The sequence below is a fragment of the Hyperolius riggenbachi genome, chromosome 4 (assembly GCF_040937935.1).
Source record: "Hyperolius riggenbachi isolate aHypRig1 chromosome 4, aHypRig1.pri, whole genome shotgun sequence".
Lineage (NCBI taxonomy): Eukaryota > Metazoa > Chordata > Amphibia > Anura > Hyperoliidae > Hyperolius > Hyperolius riggenbachi.
The window spans coordinates 469,322,324-469,342,467 of NC_090649.1; the positions used below are offsets into that span (position 1 = coordinate 469,322,324).

At 45.2% G+C, this 20,144-nt stretch overlaps 1 protein-coding gene across 7 annotated transcripts in view; it reads right to left on the reverse strand.

The window, feature by feature from the left end:
* The window catches only part of USH2A (usherin), a 1,078,291-nt gene that overhangs the window by 948,984 nt on the left and 109,163 nt on the right, over nucleotides 1–20,144 (reverse strand). For all 7 annotated transcript variants that reach the window (XM_068232882.1, XM_068232881.1, XM_068232884.1 and 4 more), the window contains 2 exons: nucleotides 7,684–7,879; nucleotides 2,571–2,701 (listed from right to left, as the gene is read on the reverse strand). In XM_068232882.1, the coding sequence (XP_068088983.1) occupies nucleotides 2,571–2,701; nucleotides 7,684–7,879 (327 nt within the window). The remainder of the gene's footprint in view (nucleotides 1–2,570; nucleotides 2,702–7,683; nucleotides 7,880–20,144) is intronic.

The following is a 20,144-nucleotide window of genomic DNA, read 5'->3' on the forward strand; positions in this document are numbered from 1 at the left end:
AGGTAGCCAGGTATATGTCCCCAGTATAGGACGCCAGGTATAGGTACCCCAGTATAGTTGCCCAGAGTATAGGTAGCCAGGTATAGTTGCCCATAGTATAGGTAGCTAGATATAGTTGCCCCCAGTATAGGTAGCCAAATATAGGTAACCAGTGTAGGTGCCCCAGTATAGGCAGCCAGTAAAGTTGCCCCCAGTATAAGTAGTAATTATACAGTTGTTTTCAAAATTATTCAAATTGAGTGTTTTGACAAGTTTTGACATTGATTTTGATCATTTCAGTCATCTTGTTTACAATTAAATCAAAGAGGTACTTGTAAGTCAGACAAATATAACATAACACTTATAATGAAATAACCACAAATGTCTTTTCTGTGCTCTTTTCTGTGCTCACATCATTATCAGTTTTATTCAACCCCCAAGTGACATTCATTCTTAGTACTTAGTACAACATCCTTTTCCACTAATACCCACTTTTAAATGTGAAGCATAGCTTGACACACATGTCTTGCTGCCATCTACGGGTATCTTAGCCCATTCTTTATGGACAAAAGCCTCCAGTTTAGTCACATTCTTAGGCTTGCGCGCTGCAACTGATTTCTTTTAGTCTCACCAGGGGTTCTCAATCAGATTTAAGTCTGGATGGCAACTCCAAAATGTTCCAGCCTTTAATCTGCAACGATGCTCTAGTGGACTTGGAGGTATGCTTGGCATCATTGTCCTGTTGAAAGGTCCAATGTCTCCCAAGCCTCAGGTTTGTGACGGACTGCATCACATTTTCATCCAATATCTCCTGGTACTGAAGATAATTCATGGTACCTTGCACACGCTCAAGCTTCCCTTACCTGCAGAAGCAAAACAGCCCCAAAGTATGATTGACCCGCCGCCTTGCTTCACAGTAGGCAAGGTGTTCTTTTCTTCATAGGCAGGGCTGGTTCTAGTAACAGTGGGGGCACCAGGGCAAGATTAACCTAGGGGCCCTCCAACAGAAACCCCCTGACCAAAAAGCAGTATTAGGAGCCCATTGTAGCAGCCAAATTTCCCTACTGGGGCCTTTGGCAGTGTAGCGTCTCACCTGCCCACCAGCACAGGTGAGACACTACTCTGCCAAAGACTGCAGAGGCACCAGGGAGCAACAGTTAAGGGAGGAGACACCTTAGGGGCCCCTACAGGCTCTGGGGCCCTGGGGCGATTTCCCCATTTACCTCTATGGTAGCACTGGCCCTGTTCATAGGCCTTGTTCTTCTTCCTCCAAACATAGCGTTGATCCATGGGCCCAAACAGTTCTAATTTTGTTTCATCAGTCCACAGAACACTATCCCAAAACCTTTTGTGGTTTGTCCACATGACTTTTGGCATACTGCAGTCGACTCTTCTTATTCTTTGGAGACAGCAAGGGGGTGCATCTGAGAGTTCTGGCATGGAGGCCTTCATTACGCAGTGCGTGCCTTATTGTCTGAGCTGAAACTTCAGTACCCGCATCTGACAAATCTTTTTTCAGTTCCTCAGCAGTCACACAGGGACTTTTCTCCACTTTGCTCTTCAGGTAGCGCACAGCAGTCGAAGTCAGCATCTTCTTTCTGCCATGACCAGGTAGTGTTTCAACAGTGTCCTTTGCCTTGAATTTGCAAATGATGCTTCCTATGGTGTCTCTTGGTATGTTTAACATCTTTGCAATCTTCTTATAGCCATTGCCCTTCCTGTAAAGAGAAATCACCTCTTCTCTTGACTTCCTGGACCATTCTCTTGACTTCACTATGTTTGTAAACACCAGTAAATGTCTAGAAGGAGCCTAGTATCACAGTCATTTTAAATATGCCTAATTGGCGCTTATTATGCTTGATTGCTGCTCGTTAACATCCACAGGTGTTTTCAATACCTGATCGAAAACACTTGAATGAACCTCTGTTCTTAAGAGTGGTAGTCTTTAAGGGGTTGAATAATTGTGTCAATGAAGAAATCACACAAAAAAAACATTTAATACTGTATTACAAAAATGTATGTCATTTTAGTTGCATTTTGTTCTTTAAAAAGTCCTTGCAAGATTTCATTCTGAACACAATTACAAATGTACACTAAATTCCCATATTAACACACTGGCTGGCTGGGAGTCTGTGACAAACAAACTGCTCACCCTCCATTCCTCCTCAGTCAGGAGAGAAGTGACACCTCCTCCCTTCTGTTGTGCAAGTCAAATGAAACACTGCTGCTTTCCTGTCTCCTCCCTCCTCACTCACTGTCAGACTCCTCACACAGCGCAACAAGCTGCTTTTCCCCAATGATGAGCTCTTCACCTCGCTCGCTCTCGCTTCTCCTCCTACTCTGACTGCATGCTGTTAGTGTAAACACACAGTGCAATTATGCTGCCCCTGTAACCTCTGCACCTGATACAAGCATTTCCCATTGCCTCATGAGAGAACCAGCTCTACTGCCAGTCTACTGATATTAGGTTGTGTTTACGTTTTGCCTTTTTGCATTTGCCTTTTACCATAAACCAAAACTGCTGCAATTTCATACCATACAGAACAAGCTCAGGTTTCCCAGTGAATGTTCGGAAGATCGTCCATCCTTACCTTTTCACAGTTCTGACTTTTGTTAGCGGTGCCTTCCTGGTTACAGTTGCATGGCTGGCAAACGTCACTGGCAGCCGGGTCAGTGTCAAACTGGAGGAAAAAGTCCTCCTTGCAGAGTTCACAGTTTTTCCCTGGAAGGGACAAGAGTCACATGCTTAATCTTCACATTTATTAAAATGATCCGTGCGAGTCAGATTTAACGTCTGCCCTCCTGGGGGGAAGCGCTCTAATCTCCAGAATGTCCGTTTTAATGTGCCTCTCCGTGCTACCTGCCAACGAAGTGATCCGCAGCATATGAAGCTACGGACCTGTTTCAAACAGTGTTTTACCTCATTTACCTCCCATCTGCTCTATAACCCAAACTTATGCCTCGAGACAAACATGGCAAGCAGGGGCATCCTAAACTTTTTATTGGAAACACTGATCTGTCCTGTGTTTGTTTGCTTGTCTGTTTTTTAAATAATAAAAAAAAAAGATCACCTTTAGGCCCCTTTTTCATGGGCAGTTGATAGGCAGTGAAAATCCTCTCAAACTCTCACAACTGCTGCCTGGTAACTGCTTGCTGCTGCCTGACAACTGTTTTGAGCTGCCTGGTAACTGCTCACTGCTGCCTGGTAACTGCTTGCTGAGCACACAGCTCAACTGCCCGTGGAAAAGAGCCCTTAAAGTAAATATGCCACATCCTTGGCTAACACTGAAAGGTCTTTGCATCACAGACAGAGGCGTAGCTAGGAGTTTCAACACCTGGGGACGAAGACAGTTTTTGCGCCACCTCCCCCCTCTCTGGACAAAATGGGTGTGGCTACACATCAGAATATGGTCGTGGTCATGGGTGGAGTCAAATGTTGCATAGATAGCCAGATGTGCCTCCGTCCCTCATATAGATAGCCTTATGCGTGCTTTTCCCCCATTCGGCTAGACAGATGTACCCCCTATAGATAGCCAGATGTGCCTCCTTCCCCCTTTAGATAGCCAGATGTGCCCCCTTCCACCTGTAGATAACCATATATGCTCCCTTTAGATAGCCAGATGTGCCCCCTTTACATAGCCAGATGTGCCCACTTTTTCTGATACTGTTAATGCTTCTGCATTCCTCTGCAGAGGGAGGGAGAGAAGAAAGGGCACTTCGGGCAGCCAGCGAGCCATCTCTCACGCACATGGTGGTGCGGCAGCCTTGCTGAGTGCCCTCTTATGTCTCCCTTGCCCCCCCTATAGCTAAGCCTCTGTTCACAGAGTATGCATAATACATACTTAAAGTGTAACTGTCGGGCATAAAATCAAAAAGCCATTCTTTATTTTTATCTGGTAAACAAGTAATAAGGATGCTAATCAGGCAATCCAAAAGTTAAAATCACTATTAGTTTTCTTGCTGATAAATGATCATTCCCCAGTTTACCTGACTCTTATTTGGTACGTTGCCGCACAAAGGAAGTTGCAGGGCATGCTGGGTTGTCCCTTTTTTGCTTCTGTACATTAGTTTAGTCTGAGGGGAAATGAAGCAAAGAAAAGACAACCCAGCATGCCCTGCAACTTCCTTTTTGCGGCAACGTACCAAATATGAGCCAGGTAAACTGGGTAATGATCATTTATAAACAAGAAAAGTAATAGAGATTTTAACTTTTGGATTGCCTGGTTAGCATCCTTATTACTTGTTTACCAGATAAAAATAAAGAATTGATTTTTTATTTTATACCCGATAGTTACACTTTAAAGAGCCTAATCAGCCTAAAACAAACATTCTATGCATCCTCTTCTCAAAAAAAGTTATAATTGCTTGCCTTTGTCTTCTTCCTCCAATTATCTCCCCAAGCCCCGTGTCCCCCGACTTCCGGCGCATAGCCCCGCCCCCTTGCACTGAAGCGATAGAGAGTGCCACAGAAGCGACACAGCATTTCTCTTCATGAGGAAGAGACTGCACACCGGAAGCTGGTGGCCACAGGTATTGGGGAGTGAGATAGAGGAATAAGATCCAGCAAGTAGTGATGAGCATGAATTTTTCATGATCGTAATTTGCCATCGTAATTCGCAATGTGAAATTTCAGGAAAAATGATAATTAATTCTGTTTGCAAACTTAATCAGAAACCCTAATTTTGCAATTTTGCACCATTTTTGAATCATCTTGTGTCCGAATGAAATGGTTAATAGCAAAGCCTTTAAATGCATATTCTGCCATTTTTGACTGGTGCATTGACAACCTGCACACAATTTACTGGAAATTAGCGTTCGAGCCAGTAACATTCCCACCACATTGACTGTCACTAGCACTGTGCCGTTATTTTACAGTTTTTAAGCAGCTTGAAATCGGGCCACTAAACCACTAAAGAGAACCCAAGGTAGTGCGGCAGGGGAGCAGGTGGGACACAGAGGCCTGTTCTCTGCCTCATGACATGCTTCTGTGTCCCCCCACCATCGCTCTCTGCCCCCCCCCCCCCACACACACACACACACACACCCGCCACGCTGTCGCCCCCGAAATTAGCGACAATGATTGTCACTATTCCAGAAGGTATTGGGAGGAGAGGAATTCCCTGCTAAAAACGCCCATTAGGGGTGTTCCTGTAGGCTTTCCACAGCTGCCGTTGGGCAGCTGTCTCTCCCTGGCCACGCCCCCTGCCACTCCCCTGCCTCCCTGCACGTTGGTAGAGAATCTCTCTCTCTTTCCAGTGTCGGGACCCCAGAGGACACTAAAGTGAAAATAAAGAATATCTGGCCATGGGAGCAGCGGAGAGCAGCGAGAATGGCAGCTACCTGATCCGCCCAGACCCCCAGATCAGGTAGCCTAGTTTTTAAAGAAAAAGTATTTCCCCACCTCAGGCTCTCTTTAAAACTCAGCAGAACATGCGTTTGGCTGGACCTTTTCCAAGCTGAATACAATTTACATTAGATTTGCCTGCAAATCAAAATTATTAGAATGCCATTCACCATCTCCAATAAGGACCCTTATTCAGTTCACTTTTTCTCCTAGGTGATATTTTCACACCTTGTCATAAAATGCCATTCAAACCACCAGCAAGAATTAAAATAATTTTGATAGCACTTTTTTTAATCTACTTTTAGGTAATTTTTTAATTGCAAAATTCTGAGAATTTGAAAGAGAAAATGAAAATTATCCTCCTATGAGATATCTCTATTATCTCCTATGAGATAACATTAACCTCCCTGGCGGTAAGCCCGTGCTGAGCACGGGCTATGCCACCGGAAGGCACCGCTCAGGCCCCGCTGGGCCGATTTGCATAATTTTTTTTGCTACATGCAGCTAGCACTTTGCTAGCTGCGTGTGCAATGCGATCGCCACCGCTACCTGCCGATCCGCCGCTATTCGTCGCGCCGCGGCCGCCCCCCCAGACGCCGTGCGCTGCCTGGCCAATCAGTGCCAGGTAGCACTGTGGGGTGGATCGGAGTCCCCTATGACGTCGGTGACGTCATCCCACCCGTCGCCATGGCGACGGTGGAAGCCCTCCAGGAGATCCCATTCTTTGAACGGGATCTCCTGATCTCCGATCGCCAGAGGCGATCGGAGGGGCTGGGGGGATGCCGCTGAGCTGCGGCTATCATGTAGCGAGACCTTGTCTCGCTACATAAAAAGAAAAAAAAAAGAAAAAAAAAACGGATTTGCTGCCCCCCTTTTTTTAGCAAACCGCCAGGAGGGTTAATTACATATGGGCCAAAGTGAAATAAATGAGAGCCAAGGGGAGGGGTGATTAACAGAGCTTTTCTGTTGAAATATTTCAGCTTACTTACAGTATTTACTCACAATGGGAACGATCCAATTCACTTTTTCACCTAAGTTTTCTTTTAGGAGATAAGGTTTCATCTTCTCTTTAAAATAACTTGTCAGCATTCTGCAATTAACCAGTTGAGGACCACAGGCTTACACCCCCCTAGTGACCAGGTAATTTTTTTACATTTCAGCACACTGCCGCTTTACCAGTGTGATGCACAGCTATACAACTTAGCAGTTAAATGACTCCGCCCTCCTTTTCTTGCCACCAACAGAGTTTTCTGTTGGTGGCATCTGCTTGCTGCTGCCATGTGTTTTTTTGTATTATTATTATTAATTGTAATTGTTTTTTATAAATAAAAATATCTATATTAAATCGATTTTACCCACTTGGGGCGTTATCCAGTCCCTAGCAGCAGTCTCAGTCCCTCGTCGCAGTCTTGGTCCTCTGCGTTGTCCCGCTGGCCGCCGATTGAGATCGCGACCCCCGGCGGGTCGGCTCTTCTGCACCTATGCAGGCATTCGTGCCTGTGCGCCCACGCTACCTATAGATGATGTGGATGTGCAAGCACGAATGCCCACACAGGCACAGAAGAGCTGACCTGCAGGGTCGCAATCTCAACCGGCAGCCAGTGGGACAACGTGGAGGACCAGGACTGTGGCAAGGGACTGAGACTGCTGCTAGGGGCTGGATATTACCCCAGGTGAGTAAAATCTGTTCAATATTTCTTGCATCAGACGTTCATTAAAGGGAACCTAAACTGAAGGCAAAAAAACAAGTTTAACTTACTTGTGGCTTCTACCAGCCCCCTGCAGCCGCCCTGTGCCCGCACCATCACTAAGCAATCCTCCAGTACCCCGCAGTGACCCTCTTCAGCCGATCGACTCGCGAGTTGATGGCAAACTGCACATGCGTGCAAAGCGCAGTTGAGATTTCTTTGTACTGTGCATGCAGCGTGACCAGGAGGTGCATGGACCCGAGCCACCAATCAGAGAGTGGCTGTGGGGGACCAGAGGATCGCTTTGTCACAGTGTGGGCACAGGGCAGCTGCAGGAGGCAGGTTGAAGCCCGAGGTAAGCTTAACTCTTTTTTTTCCTCTCAGTTTAGGTTCACTTTAAATTACAAACATCAAACTGATAGTACAATCAATCATTTTAGCCTTCAGGGGTTTGATGTCTGTATATACCTTTAGTACATCTGTCTGTAGATCTCTGAAAACTTGCGTTACAAAACTTTATTAGCTACTCTTTAAGAGGCATCATCATAAAAAAAAACAGTTTCCTTTTATTTTTCCACCAACACACATTTCTCTTGGCTGGTATTGTCGAGAAGCAATTTTCTCTGCTGCCGACTTACACTTTATAGCCCAGGCCCTGAATGCGTTCCTTACCTATAGTGTTGTGCAGGCAGTTATCGCACACTCCCCCTCCCCCTCGCTCCTGGTCATGTGGGTCGGGGTCAGCAGCAGCCTCATAATGACAAGAGGATGAATGGTTGTAACACAGGCATGGTCTACAGTTGAACGCGTTCACCTGGTCACCTTGACGAAACGGTTTGTTGTTGAAGAGCGGCAAGCAGCGATCACACTGGAGGCGACATCGAAGAATTAGGTACAAAAAAAAAAGAAAGGGAGAGAAAATAGAGATAGAGAGAGTGCGAGCGAGAGCAGGGAGAGAAAAGAGAAGATATATTAATTTTGTTGAGTTGCTCATGTTCAGTTTATAAGCTTATCTTCTCTTCCTTTCATGTGATAATTCGGCAAAAATATGGATTAACTGGTTTGCGTTTAGGAACAATTTAGTCACTGAAGGAAATTGCCCGCGGCTCTTTATCCTTTTGAAAAATAGGGGATTTACACCCTCCCAGGTGCTCCGCCACGACTCGCGTGGGTCACGGTGAGCACCCTCATACATATTTATGCGACCCCCCTGTCCGTCTGCCTGCATTGCTTCTCTTTGAAGTCTGACCCCAATAGATGCCTCCTTCCACCAAGAGGTTTCGCCGTAATGGCACAATAAATATTGTTCCAGTTAAAGGGTTTAATTTTTAAGTTAGGGCTGTTAGCGTGGCTAACTAAAAAAAAAAAAAAAAAGTAACACAGAAGCCATGAAATAAACTAACTGCTGCAATTGTACTATAAATCAAATCCTGCCTGAATTCCCCTCCAGGCCAATCCCTGGAGGCATCGGAGCTGGAATTAGCATAAAAATACAGTGTACATTCAGAGGGGGAGAAAAAAGCAATGTCAGAGCGGACAAGAGTTTTGGGGAATATAGCATGTAATATAATTGTGTAAAGGTAGAAAGAAGAACCTTATTGTCTCAGTTTCAGATTTTATTTTATGTTGTTCTCATATACAGTACATAATAGTGCCTATTCAAACCCATCTCCAGGCACATGTTAACCTCGCCCTGTGCAAGTCATCAGTCAGTGGCACAGCTTATTTTTATTGGAAACAAGAAATTTGGTAAATGGACAATTTGGACACCACCGTTGGCACTAATGTTATTCAGTGGCAACCGAACGCCCAAGCAGAAATTTGGGCTGGGTACCGCCATTGGCACTACTATTAATTAACGGCAACTAGGTGCCTGGTAAAAGGTATTGTTAATATTATTTTTTATATTATGATTTATGTAGTATTTTCAGTTTTTGGTGGCGGATTTGTGGTGGGGGGTGGCAATTAAGGTTAAAGGTAAGGAAAGGGGGGTTGCAAAAGGGGGTAAGGTTAAGGTTAGGTGTCAGGAAGGGGGGGTTTAAAGCTAGGCATCATGGGGGGTAGTTTAGATTAGGCATTGGAGGGGAGGGGAGTTCTGTGTAAGAGTAAGGTTAGGTTTAGCTGTAGTAAAATATTGGTAATTTTTACAGATATTTTACTGGTGAAAATGTTAAGGTGCCCATACACAGTACAATCAAATAGTTAAATTTTCCCATTTGTTCAACCAAAACAATCGAGTAGAGAAGAAATTGAAAATGTGTTTTTTTTTTCGATTGTTTGACAAAACATTGAATTGTATATGGCCACCCTTACCGATATTCTACTATTAGCTATATCCCTATGCCCAAAATTCCTGGTGCCTTTATTTCACATGTGCCTTTTTATTATGTTTAAAGTATGAAATTAATCACTTTCAATGTATCTGTAGATGATCCTCACCCTACACCACAAATACTATTGCCGTTTTGATGAAGGCTGGAGTGCTCTCAAAGAATTTAGTCTGTGCCCCACCCCTAGCATTAAAACAGCAGGATAATGCAAACCAAGCAGCTTCAACCCTTCCATGTATATTAATGAACCAAGTTCAATTGCTTCAGTCAAACCATCAGTAAAGTTACGGTTCGCATTGATGAAAACATTAAATTTGTCATGAAAAAAGAATCTTTCCAAACACATTGTATTTAGCAAAAATGCAATAATAATACAGTAGAGTTCCGGTTATCCGGAATTCAATTAACCAACAGTCGACTCTCAACCAACCAGCACAGATCACCGGCAGTACCCTCAAGGTTAATATACTTTCTATTACTGTATTTTAACCACTTCGCCGCCCGGGTACAGTATATCTACGCTCCTTTGGACTTCAGTTCCCCACCCGGAGCGTAGATATACGCACCCCCCCACCACTACCGCTGCTGCCGCCGCTGTCCGCGCTCCCGCTCGCACGTGCATGCGCGCGCTCCCGCGATCGTGCACGCCGCCGCCCGCTCGTCCGGAGATCAATGAACGGGAAAAACCATTCCTGTTCGTTGATCTCTGCCCCTCAGCAATGATCGGCTGCTTCTATGAGAAGCAGCGCAATCATTGTGAAAAAAAATCAGTTTCCCAGCCTCCCTGAACTTCCTGCAAGCATACTTCCTACGCTTGCAGGACGCATTTACAAAAAAATTACAAAAAAGTAATACTACACCCAAAAACATTTTTCACATACAAACACATTATTTTCCAATATAAAATTAACTCATTAACTCCCACACTCCCCAGTTGTTACCATTTTTTTTTTTTGTAATAATAAAAAAAAAAAATTACAATAAAAAAAAACATAAATAAACACATTACCTTAGGGACTGAAATCTTTAAATATGTATATCAAGAGGATATAACACTGTTACTTTATAAATTATGGGCTTGTAATTAGGGATGGACGCAAAACTGAAAAAAATGCACCTTTATTTGCAAATAAAATATTGGCGCCAAACATTGTGATAGGGACATAATTTAAATGGTGTAATAACCAGGACAAATGGGCAAATAAGTACATGGATTTCTTTAAAAACTATAATGGCCAAAAACTGAAAAATAATGATTTTTTTTCGAAATGTTTTCCTATTTTCCCATTAAAACACATTTAGAATAAAATAATATTTGGCATAATGTCCCACCTAAGGAAAGCCTAATTGGTGGCAAAAAAAAACAAGATATAGTTCATTTCATTGCGATAAGTAATGATAAAGTTATAGGCGAATTAATGGAAGAAGCGATGAAAGGTGAAAATTGCTCGGATGCTGAAGGGGTAAAACCCCTCAGTGGTGAAGCGGTTAACATTTAACACAGAGTTCACAGTATGTATATAGAGTAGGGTATAGTTTTGTATTAGCAAGGCCTATTTTTATCACTGAGTTTGAAGCAACCAGAAAGTAAACTTATCCGGCATCAGCTATTATTCCCCATTGGTCCTGGATAACCAAGATTCTTCTGTAATACTAATAATTGAATTGAACAGGGCAAGAGAAAAGGAGTTTTTACGTAAGGGCATATCTTCTCCAAGGTGTATATTTAGCAAAAATTCAGTTTCCACGAAAATCTCTCTGAGGAAAACAGTCAAAATTATCTTGAGTATTTTCTTGCTCTCTGTTGGTTTGAAGGGTGTTTTATTGACCAGGCGTAAAAATATCACCTAGAAGAAAACTTAAGATTAAAAGTGAATTGCATATGGGCCTATAAGTCTGTAAATTGAACAGCTGTGGCTAAGCCCCGCCCCCCCCCCCCCCCACACACACACACATATAAGTAATAGTGAAGCAAGTAATGCTACTGGACTAGATAACCCCTCATGTGCAAACACACTTCTGGCCAGGGAGCTCCGAGGTAGTGATAACCTTTTAGCGTCTGGTATGTGTGAGTAAAACCACTAGAATTGGGAAAACCTGAATCCAAGAGCATACGAGGGACATAAAAGCCTCTGATGAGTCATTATTGGCAAAACCAGTAAGGCGTGGCCTCTGGCACAAGTCGCACTGGGAGACGCGACAGTCATCACGGAAGACTGACGAGGATATATACTATAAGTGCTGTATGACCGTACAATTGTGAGTGCAATTTTATGCTTTTAACTTTTAATAAATGCAGTATTACGCGATGGAGCGTTTGTTTTAGTCTTTTAAGGAACCGTTACAAGCTGGATACCGGGATGACATTTTAACAGGCGCACATTGCTGGTCAAAAGAGGGATCAGCGTTTCCATCTGGTGAGCGCGTACTAGCAACAGTGTATTTTGTTCGGTGGTGGGGAACACTGTCACGGATCACTGAAACACGTGGAGTGTGCCGAGCTCTGGCTGTGTAGCTAGATTACGCTATTGTTTGCATCTCTGTCTTTGAGTTTTAGAGAATCCTATCCACGGAGGAAGATTGAATGCTGCCTAAAAGCTGATTATGCTGATTTTTTATTTGATCCGCCACCAAATCTGGTGAGAGTACCTGGTGGGACTTGTTACGTGGATTTGAACTGTGGGACTTTATGTGAATTTGAGTGACTGTTACTGTCAGAGTATCAGACACAATTTTTATATATGTTGAACTGCCATTTATATATATGTTGAGCGCCTGCACATAATCATCTATTACATTCAATTAGGGTGGTAATCCCCTCCCAATGTGTGGCGACCCATAGAGAGCTCTATTGTTGTTGTGATTTTCATTTTAATTTTTCCCTTTTTTATTTATTTATTTGTTTCTCTTGATTTTTGGTGTAAGGAATTACTATATAGAGGAGCGCCCATAACCACAGTTCACACATAAAAGCTTTTGCTAAAAGGGATATCAAACATTAAACACCACTTGCTCACCATTTCAAGATTTCAGGCCACTTGGTAGCACAATTGAGGTGGATAGTACTGGAACAGGGGGAACCATTAGCTAGAGGTGGAGAGAGAGAGTGTTGCTTCAAAAAGAAATTAAGTGGATGAGAGGTTTAGATTGTGTAATGCCAAAAGGTGTAAATGAACTAGTGAGTTTATAGTGTTTCTTGTAACTTCTCTTGCAGAAAAGAATACAGTAATGCAGTGCATTGTGGACACTGAGCTCTATGCACAAAATAATGGATGGAATATTGCACTTTATACATTCTTTATCCATGGTAGACCCAATTAGTAGTTCCCTAGGCAGAAAATGTTTTGTCTGATGGTCGATTCTTTTTGGTTTTTTGCATTTAGCATTTTCTAGTTCTTATTTTGCCTTTTAAAAAACACAAAATCCAGGCTCCTCACCTCGAGCTACGACATTTAAACACTTGTAGATTTAGTGGGGAGGTGCTGGAAGGCAGGGCCGGGCCGAGCCATAGGCTGGAGAGGCTCCAGCCTCGGGGCGCAGTGTAGGAGGGGGCGCACAATTCATTTAGCTGTCATTCCTAATTGTGTTTGAAGCAGAAAGAAATAAGAAAAGGGGATACATAGCAGTGACTGCAAGCCAGATAATTAGAGATTAAGGTGTTGAGGAGGTTGTGGGCCCTGTGGCCCTCTTAGTCTAATAGCAATCAGTGTGTGACGGCTGGGGTGGGAGGGATGGGGGGCGCACTTTGGTGTCTCAGCCTTGGGTGCTGGAGGACCTTGTCCCTGCTCTGCTGAAAGGGGTGTGGCCAGCAAAACATCAAAATGAACTTCCGCACACTCATGCAAATCCTCATGCGAATCCATTCACAAAAATCATGCAGCAAACAATGCTGTCCCTACAGCTAAGTTAAAAGCTGGGATCTTCGTTACAAGAATAAAGTCTCTTGCGTAGTCACCGCGTAGAGGTAGCCCAGTGCCGTATGTGTCCTAACTCTGGCCCTGTAACATGCATAGCACAAACATGCACGCATTCAGCGCATCAAAACCTATCTAAAGAATAGGTGCACATATCCTTAACGTCCTCCCTGGGACAGATAGTGCATCTAACTAATCCCCCAGGGAGGATGTTAAGGATATGTGCTCCTATTCCCTAGATAGGTTTTGATGCGCTGAATGCGTGCATGTTTGTGCTATGCATTTTACAGGGCCAGAGTTAGGACACATACGACACTGGGCTACCTCTACGCGATGTATGTGACTAAGCAAGATACTTTATTCTTGTAACGAAGATCCCAGCTTTTAACTTAGCTGTAGGGACAGCATTGTTTGCTGCATGATTTTTGTGAATGGATTCGTATGAGGATTTGCATGAGTGTGCGGAAGTTCATTTTGATGTTTTGCTATTTTGCCTTTTAGGTTACTATTTTGCCTTGCAATACCTAAGATTAAAGGGGAACTTCAGCCTAAACAAACATACTGTTATTAAGTTACATTAGTGATGTTAATTAGAATAGATAGGTAATATAATCTTTTACCCACCCTGTTTTAAAAGAACAGGCAAATGTTTGTGATTCATGGGGGCTGCCATCTTTGTCATGGGGGCAGCCATCTTTTTGGTTGAAAGGAGGTGACAGGGAGCATGAGACACAGTTCCAACTGTCCTGTGTCCTGATAACCCCTCCCAGCTGCACACACTAGGCTTCAAATGTCAAATTCAAAATGTAAAAAAAAAAAAAATTGCACCAAAGCAGCAGAACGAGAACAACAGCATCAGAAATCCCATCATGCTTTGGACAGCATAAGGGAAAAACTGCCCGGGCAGTTTTCTTCTGTGCAGCTAAAAATGAGGCTTGTATAAGAGAAACAAAGTTCTGATGCTGTGAAACTGTTAAAGAAACAACAAGCCTTTTTTAGTGCTGCTGAGTTGATTTTTAGTCTGGAGGTTCATTTTAAGGTATAAGCTGATGGCTTTGTGATGTAATAATTGTATTCTTGTACATTGCAAAAATAGTGAGTCGAGGTAAAGGTGAGACCCTGCCCACTTTGGTCTAAACATAGATTGCTTACCAAATGGTAGATAAAAAGCTGGTGATGGTGTAGGTAGTCACACCTGGGAAGATATTGTTCACTAATAATATTGTTTACGAATAAAGAACGTGGAAGAGACGGAGGGATGTTTAGCTCAGGTTTGATTTAAAAACATTTGGATAGTATAAAGGTAAATCAGAATCATTTTGTATTGGCTAAGTACTGTAACTTCACTCTTACCAGGAATTAAAACTTGGCAGCTGCTCCGCAAGCACAGACAATATAGCAATAAAACAGATGGTATATCGCCTACAGTCTTACACAGGGCAAACCTGTGTGTTTAATTAGACTAAAAAACACATAAGATTCAACACATCTTTAAGAGTAACTGAAAAATACAATAAATCCAAAGATGCTTTGGCATAGAACGGCAAGCATCCACTGCGAATAGCGGGCTATGCGGTGCTCACTACCAAAGACCACTAGAGAAGACAGTGAATCAGTTCTAGTGTTGGCATTAGAATTCAGAACATTGTTCCAACAGCACATTTCGGCACCATTCCGTGCTGAACCTGTGGCCAGGGTCAGGGGGAGGTTACTTACTTGCCCTACATGTGACTCCCTTACTTTCTTCTTTCAGCTTTGGAAGTAGAAAGTGCCACGAAGCACGAGAGAATTGGAACACTATCACTAGTCAGTGCTGTACGGATACTCTGCCACCCCGTCAGAGTGAACGGGGCCTTGTACTCATATTTAGAATTTTATGCGAACATATCTGTCAACATATCTGTTTTTGAGATTAGCTGATAACCGTCCCCCACCACACCCCTAGTAATGCAGCAGAAGGAATTCATAAGCAAAATGAGTCATTTTATCATTCAAACTAGGGATGGTCGGCAATGCCAATTTCCGAATCTGACGATTTTCCAATTTCTGCCAATGTCGATTACCGATTCCACGGATATCTGAAATCCGATTCACAAGGTGTTACACTCACTATTGCGGGCATCTGCAGCGTTCCCGGAGTTTCTCGCGTGTGCGCACGCGCAGAGGCTCATTGACATGACTCTGTTTGTTTTCCGCGCGGCACGCTGCGTTGCGCGCAGTGCGCGTGCGCACCAAGTATTGCGCGTGCATAAGGTTAGCCCTTAGATGCAGTGCTGCTCGTTCTGACAGCTTGTCTACCTGTTGGTGAACCGTGTTCCTGTTTACTTGATCCTGATCTTCCGTTGTGACCTTGGCCTGTGACCCCGACTACTGCTTGATCTCTGCCTGCCCCGACATTGGTTCTGTCTACTGGATATTCTCTGTCTGCTGCCTGCCCTGACCCCTGGCTTGTGACCCCGACCACCGTTGATCTCCGCCTGCCCCGACCACTGGCTTGTGACCCCGACTTCAGCAATACTCCACCTGTCTTGGAACTCCAGCCTTCGTCTGACCAAGTCTACTCCACAATCAGTGTCACCTGTTCTCCCGACCACTCGCTGAGGCAATCCCAGTAGTGACCTGGTAGGGCACTAGGCAGCTAAGTTCCACATCCCCCTCCTGGGGTTGTGGTCCTGCACTCCCCTCAAGGGGGTGTGGGTGAAGACCCGTGGTCACCTAGACTCCACTACTGGGTAACGCCTCTTCCTTCGTGGAAGGGTCAACAGGGACTGAAGAGAATCGTAACAGTAACGAGCAGCCAAAATGGACACTGGTGGAACTCGTTCTCCCCTGGAGATTCTATATGTCCTTGTGACACAGCTACGTGTTTCTATGGATGAAGTCCAGAAGGGTTATCAGGAGATCCGGGATCAGCTCCGAAGTACAATCCCTGTTTCTGATAGTGCTGCAGCTCCTCCTGCCGTTCCTGCGGCTGCCCCTGTGGTTCATCCTCCAGTCGGAGAGGGTGCTGCTGCTGCTCTTCCTGAACCTAGGTTACCTTTGCCTGAGCGTTTCTCGGGGGATCGCTCTAAATTCCGATGGTTTCAAAGTGGCTGTCGTCTGCATTTCTCCCTGTTACCTAGGACCTTTGCCAGTGAAGAAACCAGGGTAGGAGCTGTGATATCCCTTCTTCAAGGGGAACCCCAGGCATGGGCCCTTCGCTTGATGGAGCAACGTCATCCAGCATTACAAAGCCTTGATACTTTCTTTGAGACCATGGCAGAGATCTATGACGATCCGGGTAGAGCCGCTTCCGCTGAAAGCGCCCTCCAGTCCCTTCGGCAGGGCAGAAGACCAGTCGAGGATTATGTGATGGAGTTCCGCCGCTGGGAAGCGGATGTCTCGTGGAACGATTCTGCCCTGAGGTTCCAGTTTCGGCAGGGGCTCTCTGACACCCTTAAGGACGAGCTGGCTCGGGTTGGGGTTCCGGACTCTCTGAAGGATCTCATCCAGCTTGCTATACAAATAGACAGACGCCTCAGAGAGCGACGTTCTGAAAGAGCTGGAGCTACTAGACCAGCTTGGAGCCTGCCAAGCCCGAGACCTGCTGCTACTCCTCCGCCGTCAATCCCTCCTGTTCCGGATGAGCCCGAGCCAATGCAGATAGGTCTGGCCCGTCCGCTCTCTCGCTGGAAGAAAGACAGCGTCGAAGGTCTGCCAACTTGTGCTTATACTGTGGAGCTTCAGGCCACTTCCGGATCAACTGCCCGGTCAGACCACCCGGTGAGCTTGAGTTTTTAGTATGTGCAAGTGGTTCCCCTGCTCCTCCGCTTGCCTCCTCTCATATTCCGCTCACTCTTTCGTTACAGGGCCCCCAAGGAAGGAGCGTTACGATTAAGGCCATCGTGGACTCTGGAGCCTGCTCGTGTTTTTTGGACATCCAGTTGGCGCAACAGCTCCTGCTTCCTACCTGCCGCAAGCGCCAACCCCTGGTCATCCAGTTGGCAGATGGATCCGCCATTGGTTCCGGTCCTATTACTACTGAAACCTTGCCACTTCTGGTCACCATTCAAGAGGAACATCAGGAATATCTGAGTTTTGATCTGTTACCTTCTCCTTTGTTTCCTGTGATCCTTGGAATGCCGTGGCTAAAGACTCATAACCCTGCTATCAATTGGGTTTCTCATGAAGTCTCATTCCATTCAGATTACTGTCTGCGTTCCTGCTTCCCTCGTGCAGGAACGTTGTTCTGTATGAACTCTCCTCAGAAAGACATCATTCCTGCAGTCTACCATGATTTCCTGGATGTATTCGACAAGTCCAAAGCGGACGCCTTACCTCCGCATCGGCCATATGACTGTCCCATTGACCTCCAACCGGGAGCTCCCATTCCCTTCGGGAGAACTTACCCTTTATCCGAGCCCGAGACTCTTGTTCTTAAGGAGTACATTCAAGAGAACCTCACCAAGGGTTTCATCCGCCCTTCTACTTCTCCCGCTGGGGCCGGAATATTTTTTGTTGAGAAGAAAGACGGTTCCTTGCGGCCCTGCATCGATTATCGGGAGCTCAATAAGATCACCATTAAGAACCGCTATCCCCTTCCATTAATGCCCGACTTATTCCGGAGACTCCAGTCCGCCTGCATCTTTTCCAAACTGGACTTGCGTGGAGCCTACAATCTGATCAGAATCCGAGAGGGGGATGAGTGGAAGACGGCCTTTCGCTCCCGCTTTGGACATTTTGAATATCTGGTAATGCCTTTTGGGCTATGCAACGCTCCAGCTACTTTCCAACATTTTGTCAACGACATCTTCAGGGATTTCATCGACCATTTCATGGTAGTATACCTGGATGACATCCTTATCTTCTCTTCATCCCAAAGAGAGCATCATCTTCATGTAAGAAAGGTTTTAGCTCGTCTCCGTGGATTATATGCAAATCCGGAGAAATGTGAATTCGACCAAGTAAATATACAGTTCCTAGGCCTGAAGATCTCTCCAGGAGGAGTCGAGATGGATCCTCAGAAGGTCACAGCTATCTTAGACTGGCCAATACCTGTGGATCGTAAGTCCGTCCAACGCTTTATTGGCTTTGCTAATTTTTACAGGCGGTTTATTAAGAATTTCTCCCAGATTGTGGCTCCCATTACCCAGTTGACCAGCACGGCTCGTGCGTTTCATTGGACTCCTGCTGCCCAGTCTGCCTTCGAAAAACTAAAGTCCTGTCTCACGTCCGCACCTATCTTTAAACATCCTGATCCTGCTAAGGCTTTCGTTCTGGAGGTGGATGCCTCAGAGATTGCTGTGGGTGCTGTCTTGTCTCAGCGGTTTGGTTCAAAATCCATTCTCCACCCAGTGGCATTCTTTTCCCGAAAACTAAACACGGCCGAAAGGAACTACGACGTCGCGGACCGGGAACTTCTAGCCATTAAAGCCGCTCTCGAGGAATGGCGATATCTTCTAGAAGGGGCAGAGCAACCAATCCTAATTCTTACAGACCACAAGAACCTGGAATACCTTCGTTCAGCCAAGAGGCTGAGGCCACGTCAGGCTCGATGGTCGCTCTTCTTTTCCAGGTTCAACTTCCACTTAACCTATCGCCCTGGATCCAAGAACGTTAAACCGGACGCGCTATCAAGGATGTTTCAACCTGAGTCCGCTCCTGATCCAGCGCCCGAAACCATTCTATCTCCACAACAGTTCCTACTCTTGCAGTCTAATCTCATGGAACTCATCAAACAAGCTTCCTCTCAACTCAGTACGCCTCCGGATCTACCAATTAAAGAGGGGCTTTACTACTTTCGGAACAAGATCTTTGTTCCTACCGAAACACGTATGCTGGTACTTCAGGCCTGCCATGACAATAAATTAGCAGGTTACTTTGGGGTTCACAGGACTCAGGAACTCTTACAAAGAAAGTTTTGGTGGCCTGAACTGGTCAAGGACTGTAAATCCTTCGTTACCTCTTGTGAGACATGTGCCCGGTCCAAGAACCTCCGTACCCGTCCTTGGGGCCTCCTGAACCCTCTTCCTGTTCCAACCCAGCCATGGAGCGACATCGCAATGGATTTTATAGTGGATCTACCTCCTTCCGAAGGCTTCACCACTATCCTGGTCGTGGTGGATCGCTTCTCTAAGATGGCCCATTTTCTCCCGTTGAAGCAGGTTCCCTCAGCCGCAGAGACTGCCCAAGTTTTTATCCGAGAGATAGTGCGACTTCATGGTCTGCCTTCCAATATCGTGTCCGATCAGGGTTCACAATTTACCTCACGGTTTTGGCAAGAACTTTGCAAAGGTCTCCAAATCAAACTGTCCCTCTCTTCAGGTTACCATCCACAGACCAACGGTCAAACAGAGAGGACGAACCAAACATTGGAGCAATATATTAGATGCTTCACTGCTGCTTCCCAGGATGACTGGTATTCCCTGTTGGCCACCGCTGAGTTTGCCTTCAACAATTCAGTTCACTCATCCACCCATCAGTCGCCATTCTTCATTAATTATGGTATCCATCCCACATTCCTGCCTGGCCTGGATGTTTCTTCTGATTGCCCTGGGGTACTAGAAAGAATTTCAAAGATCAAACGGAACTTTGACATGGTTCACAGTGCTCTTAAACAGACTCAGGAGAGAGGTAAAGGATCTGCCAATAAGCACAGAAGAAAAGGACCAGACTTGTCTCCAGGGGATCTAGTTTGGCTTTCCACCACTAATCTTAAACTCTACTGTCCCTCTAAGAAGTTTGCTCCTAGGTTCATCGGCCCTTTCCCTGTGGTACAAAGGATCAATCCGGTAACCTTTAAGTTGACTCTGCCAGCTTCACTTCGAGTTCATCCGGTGTTCCATGTCTCCTGCTTAAAGAAAGTATTACCTAACACGTTTCCCGGTCGTTCCTCTGATCCTCCTCAACC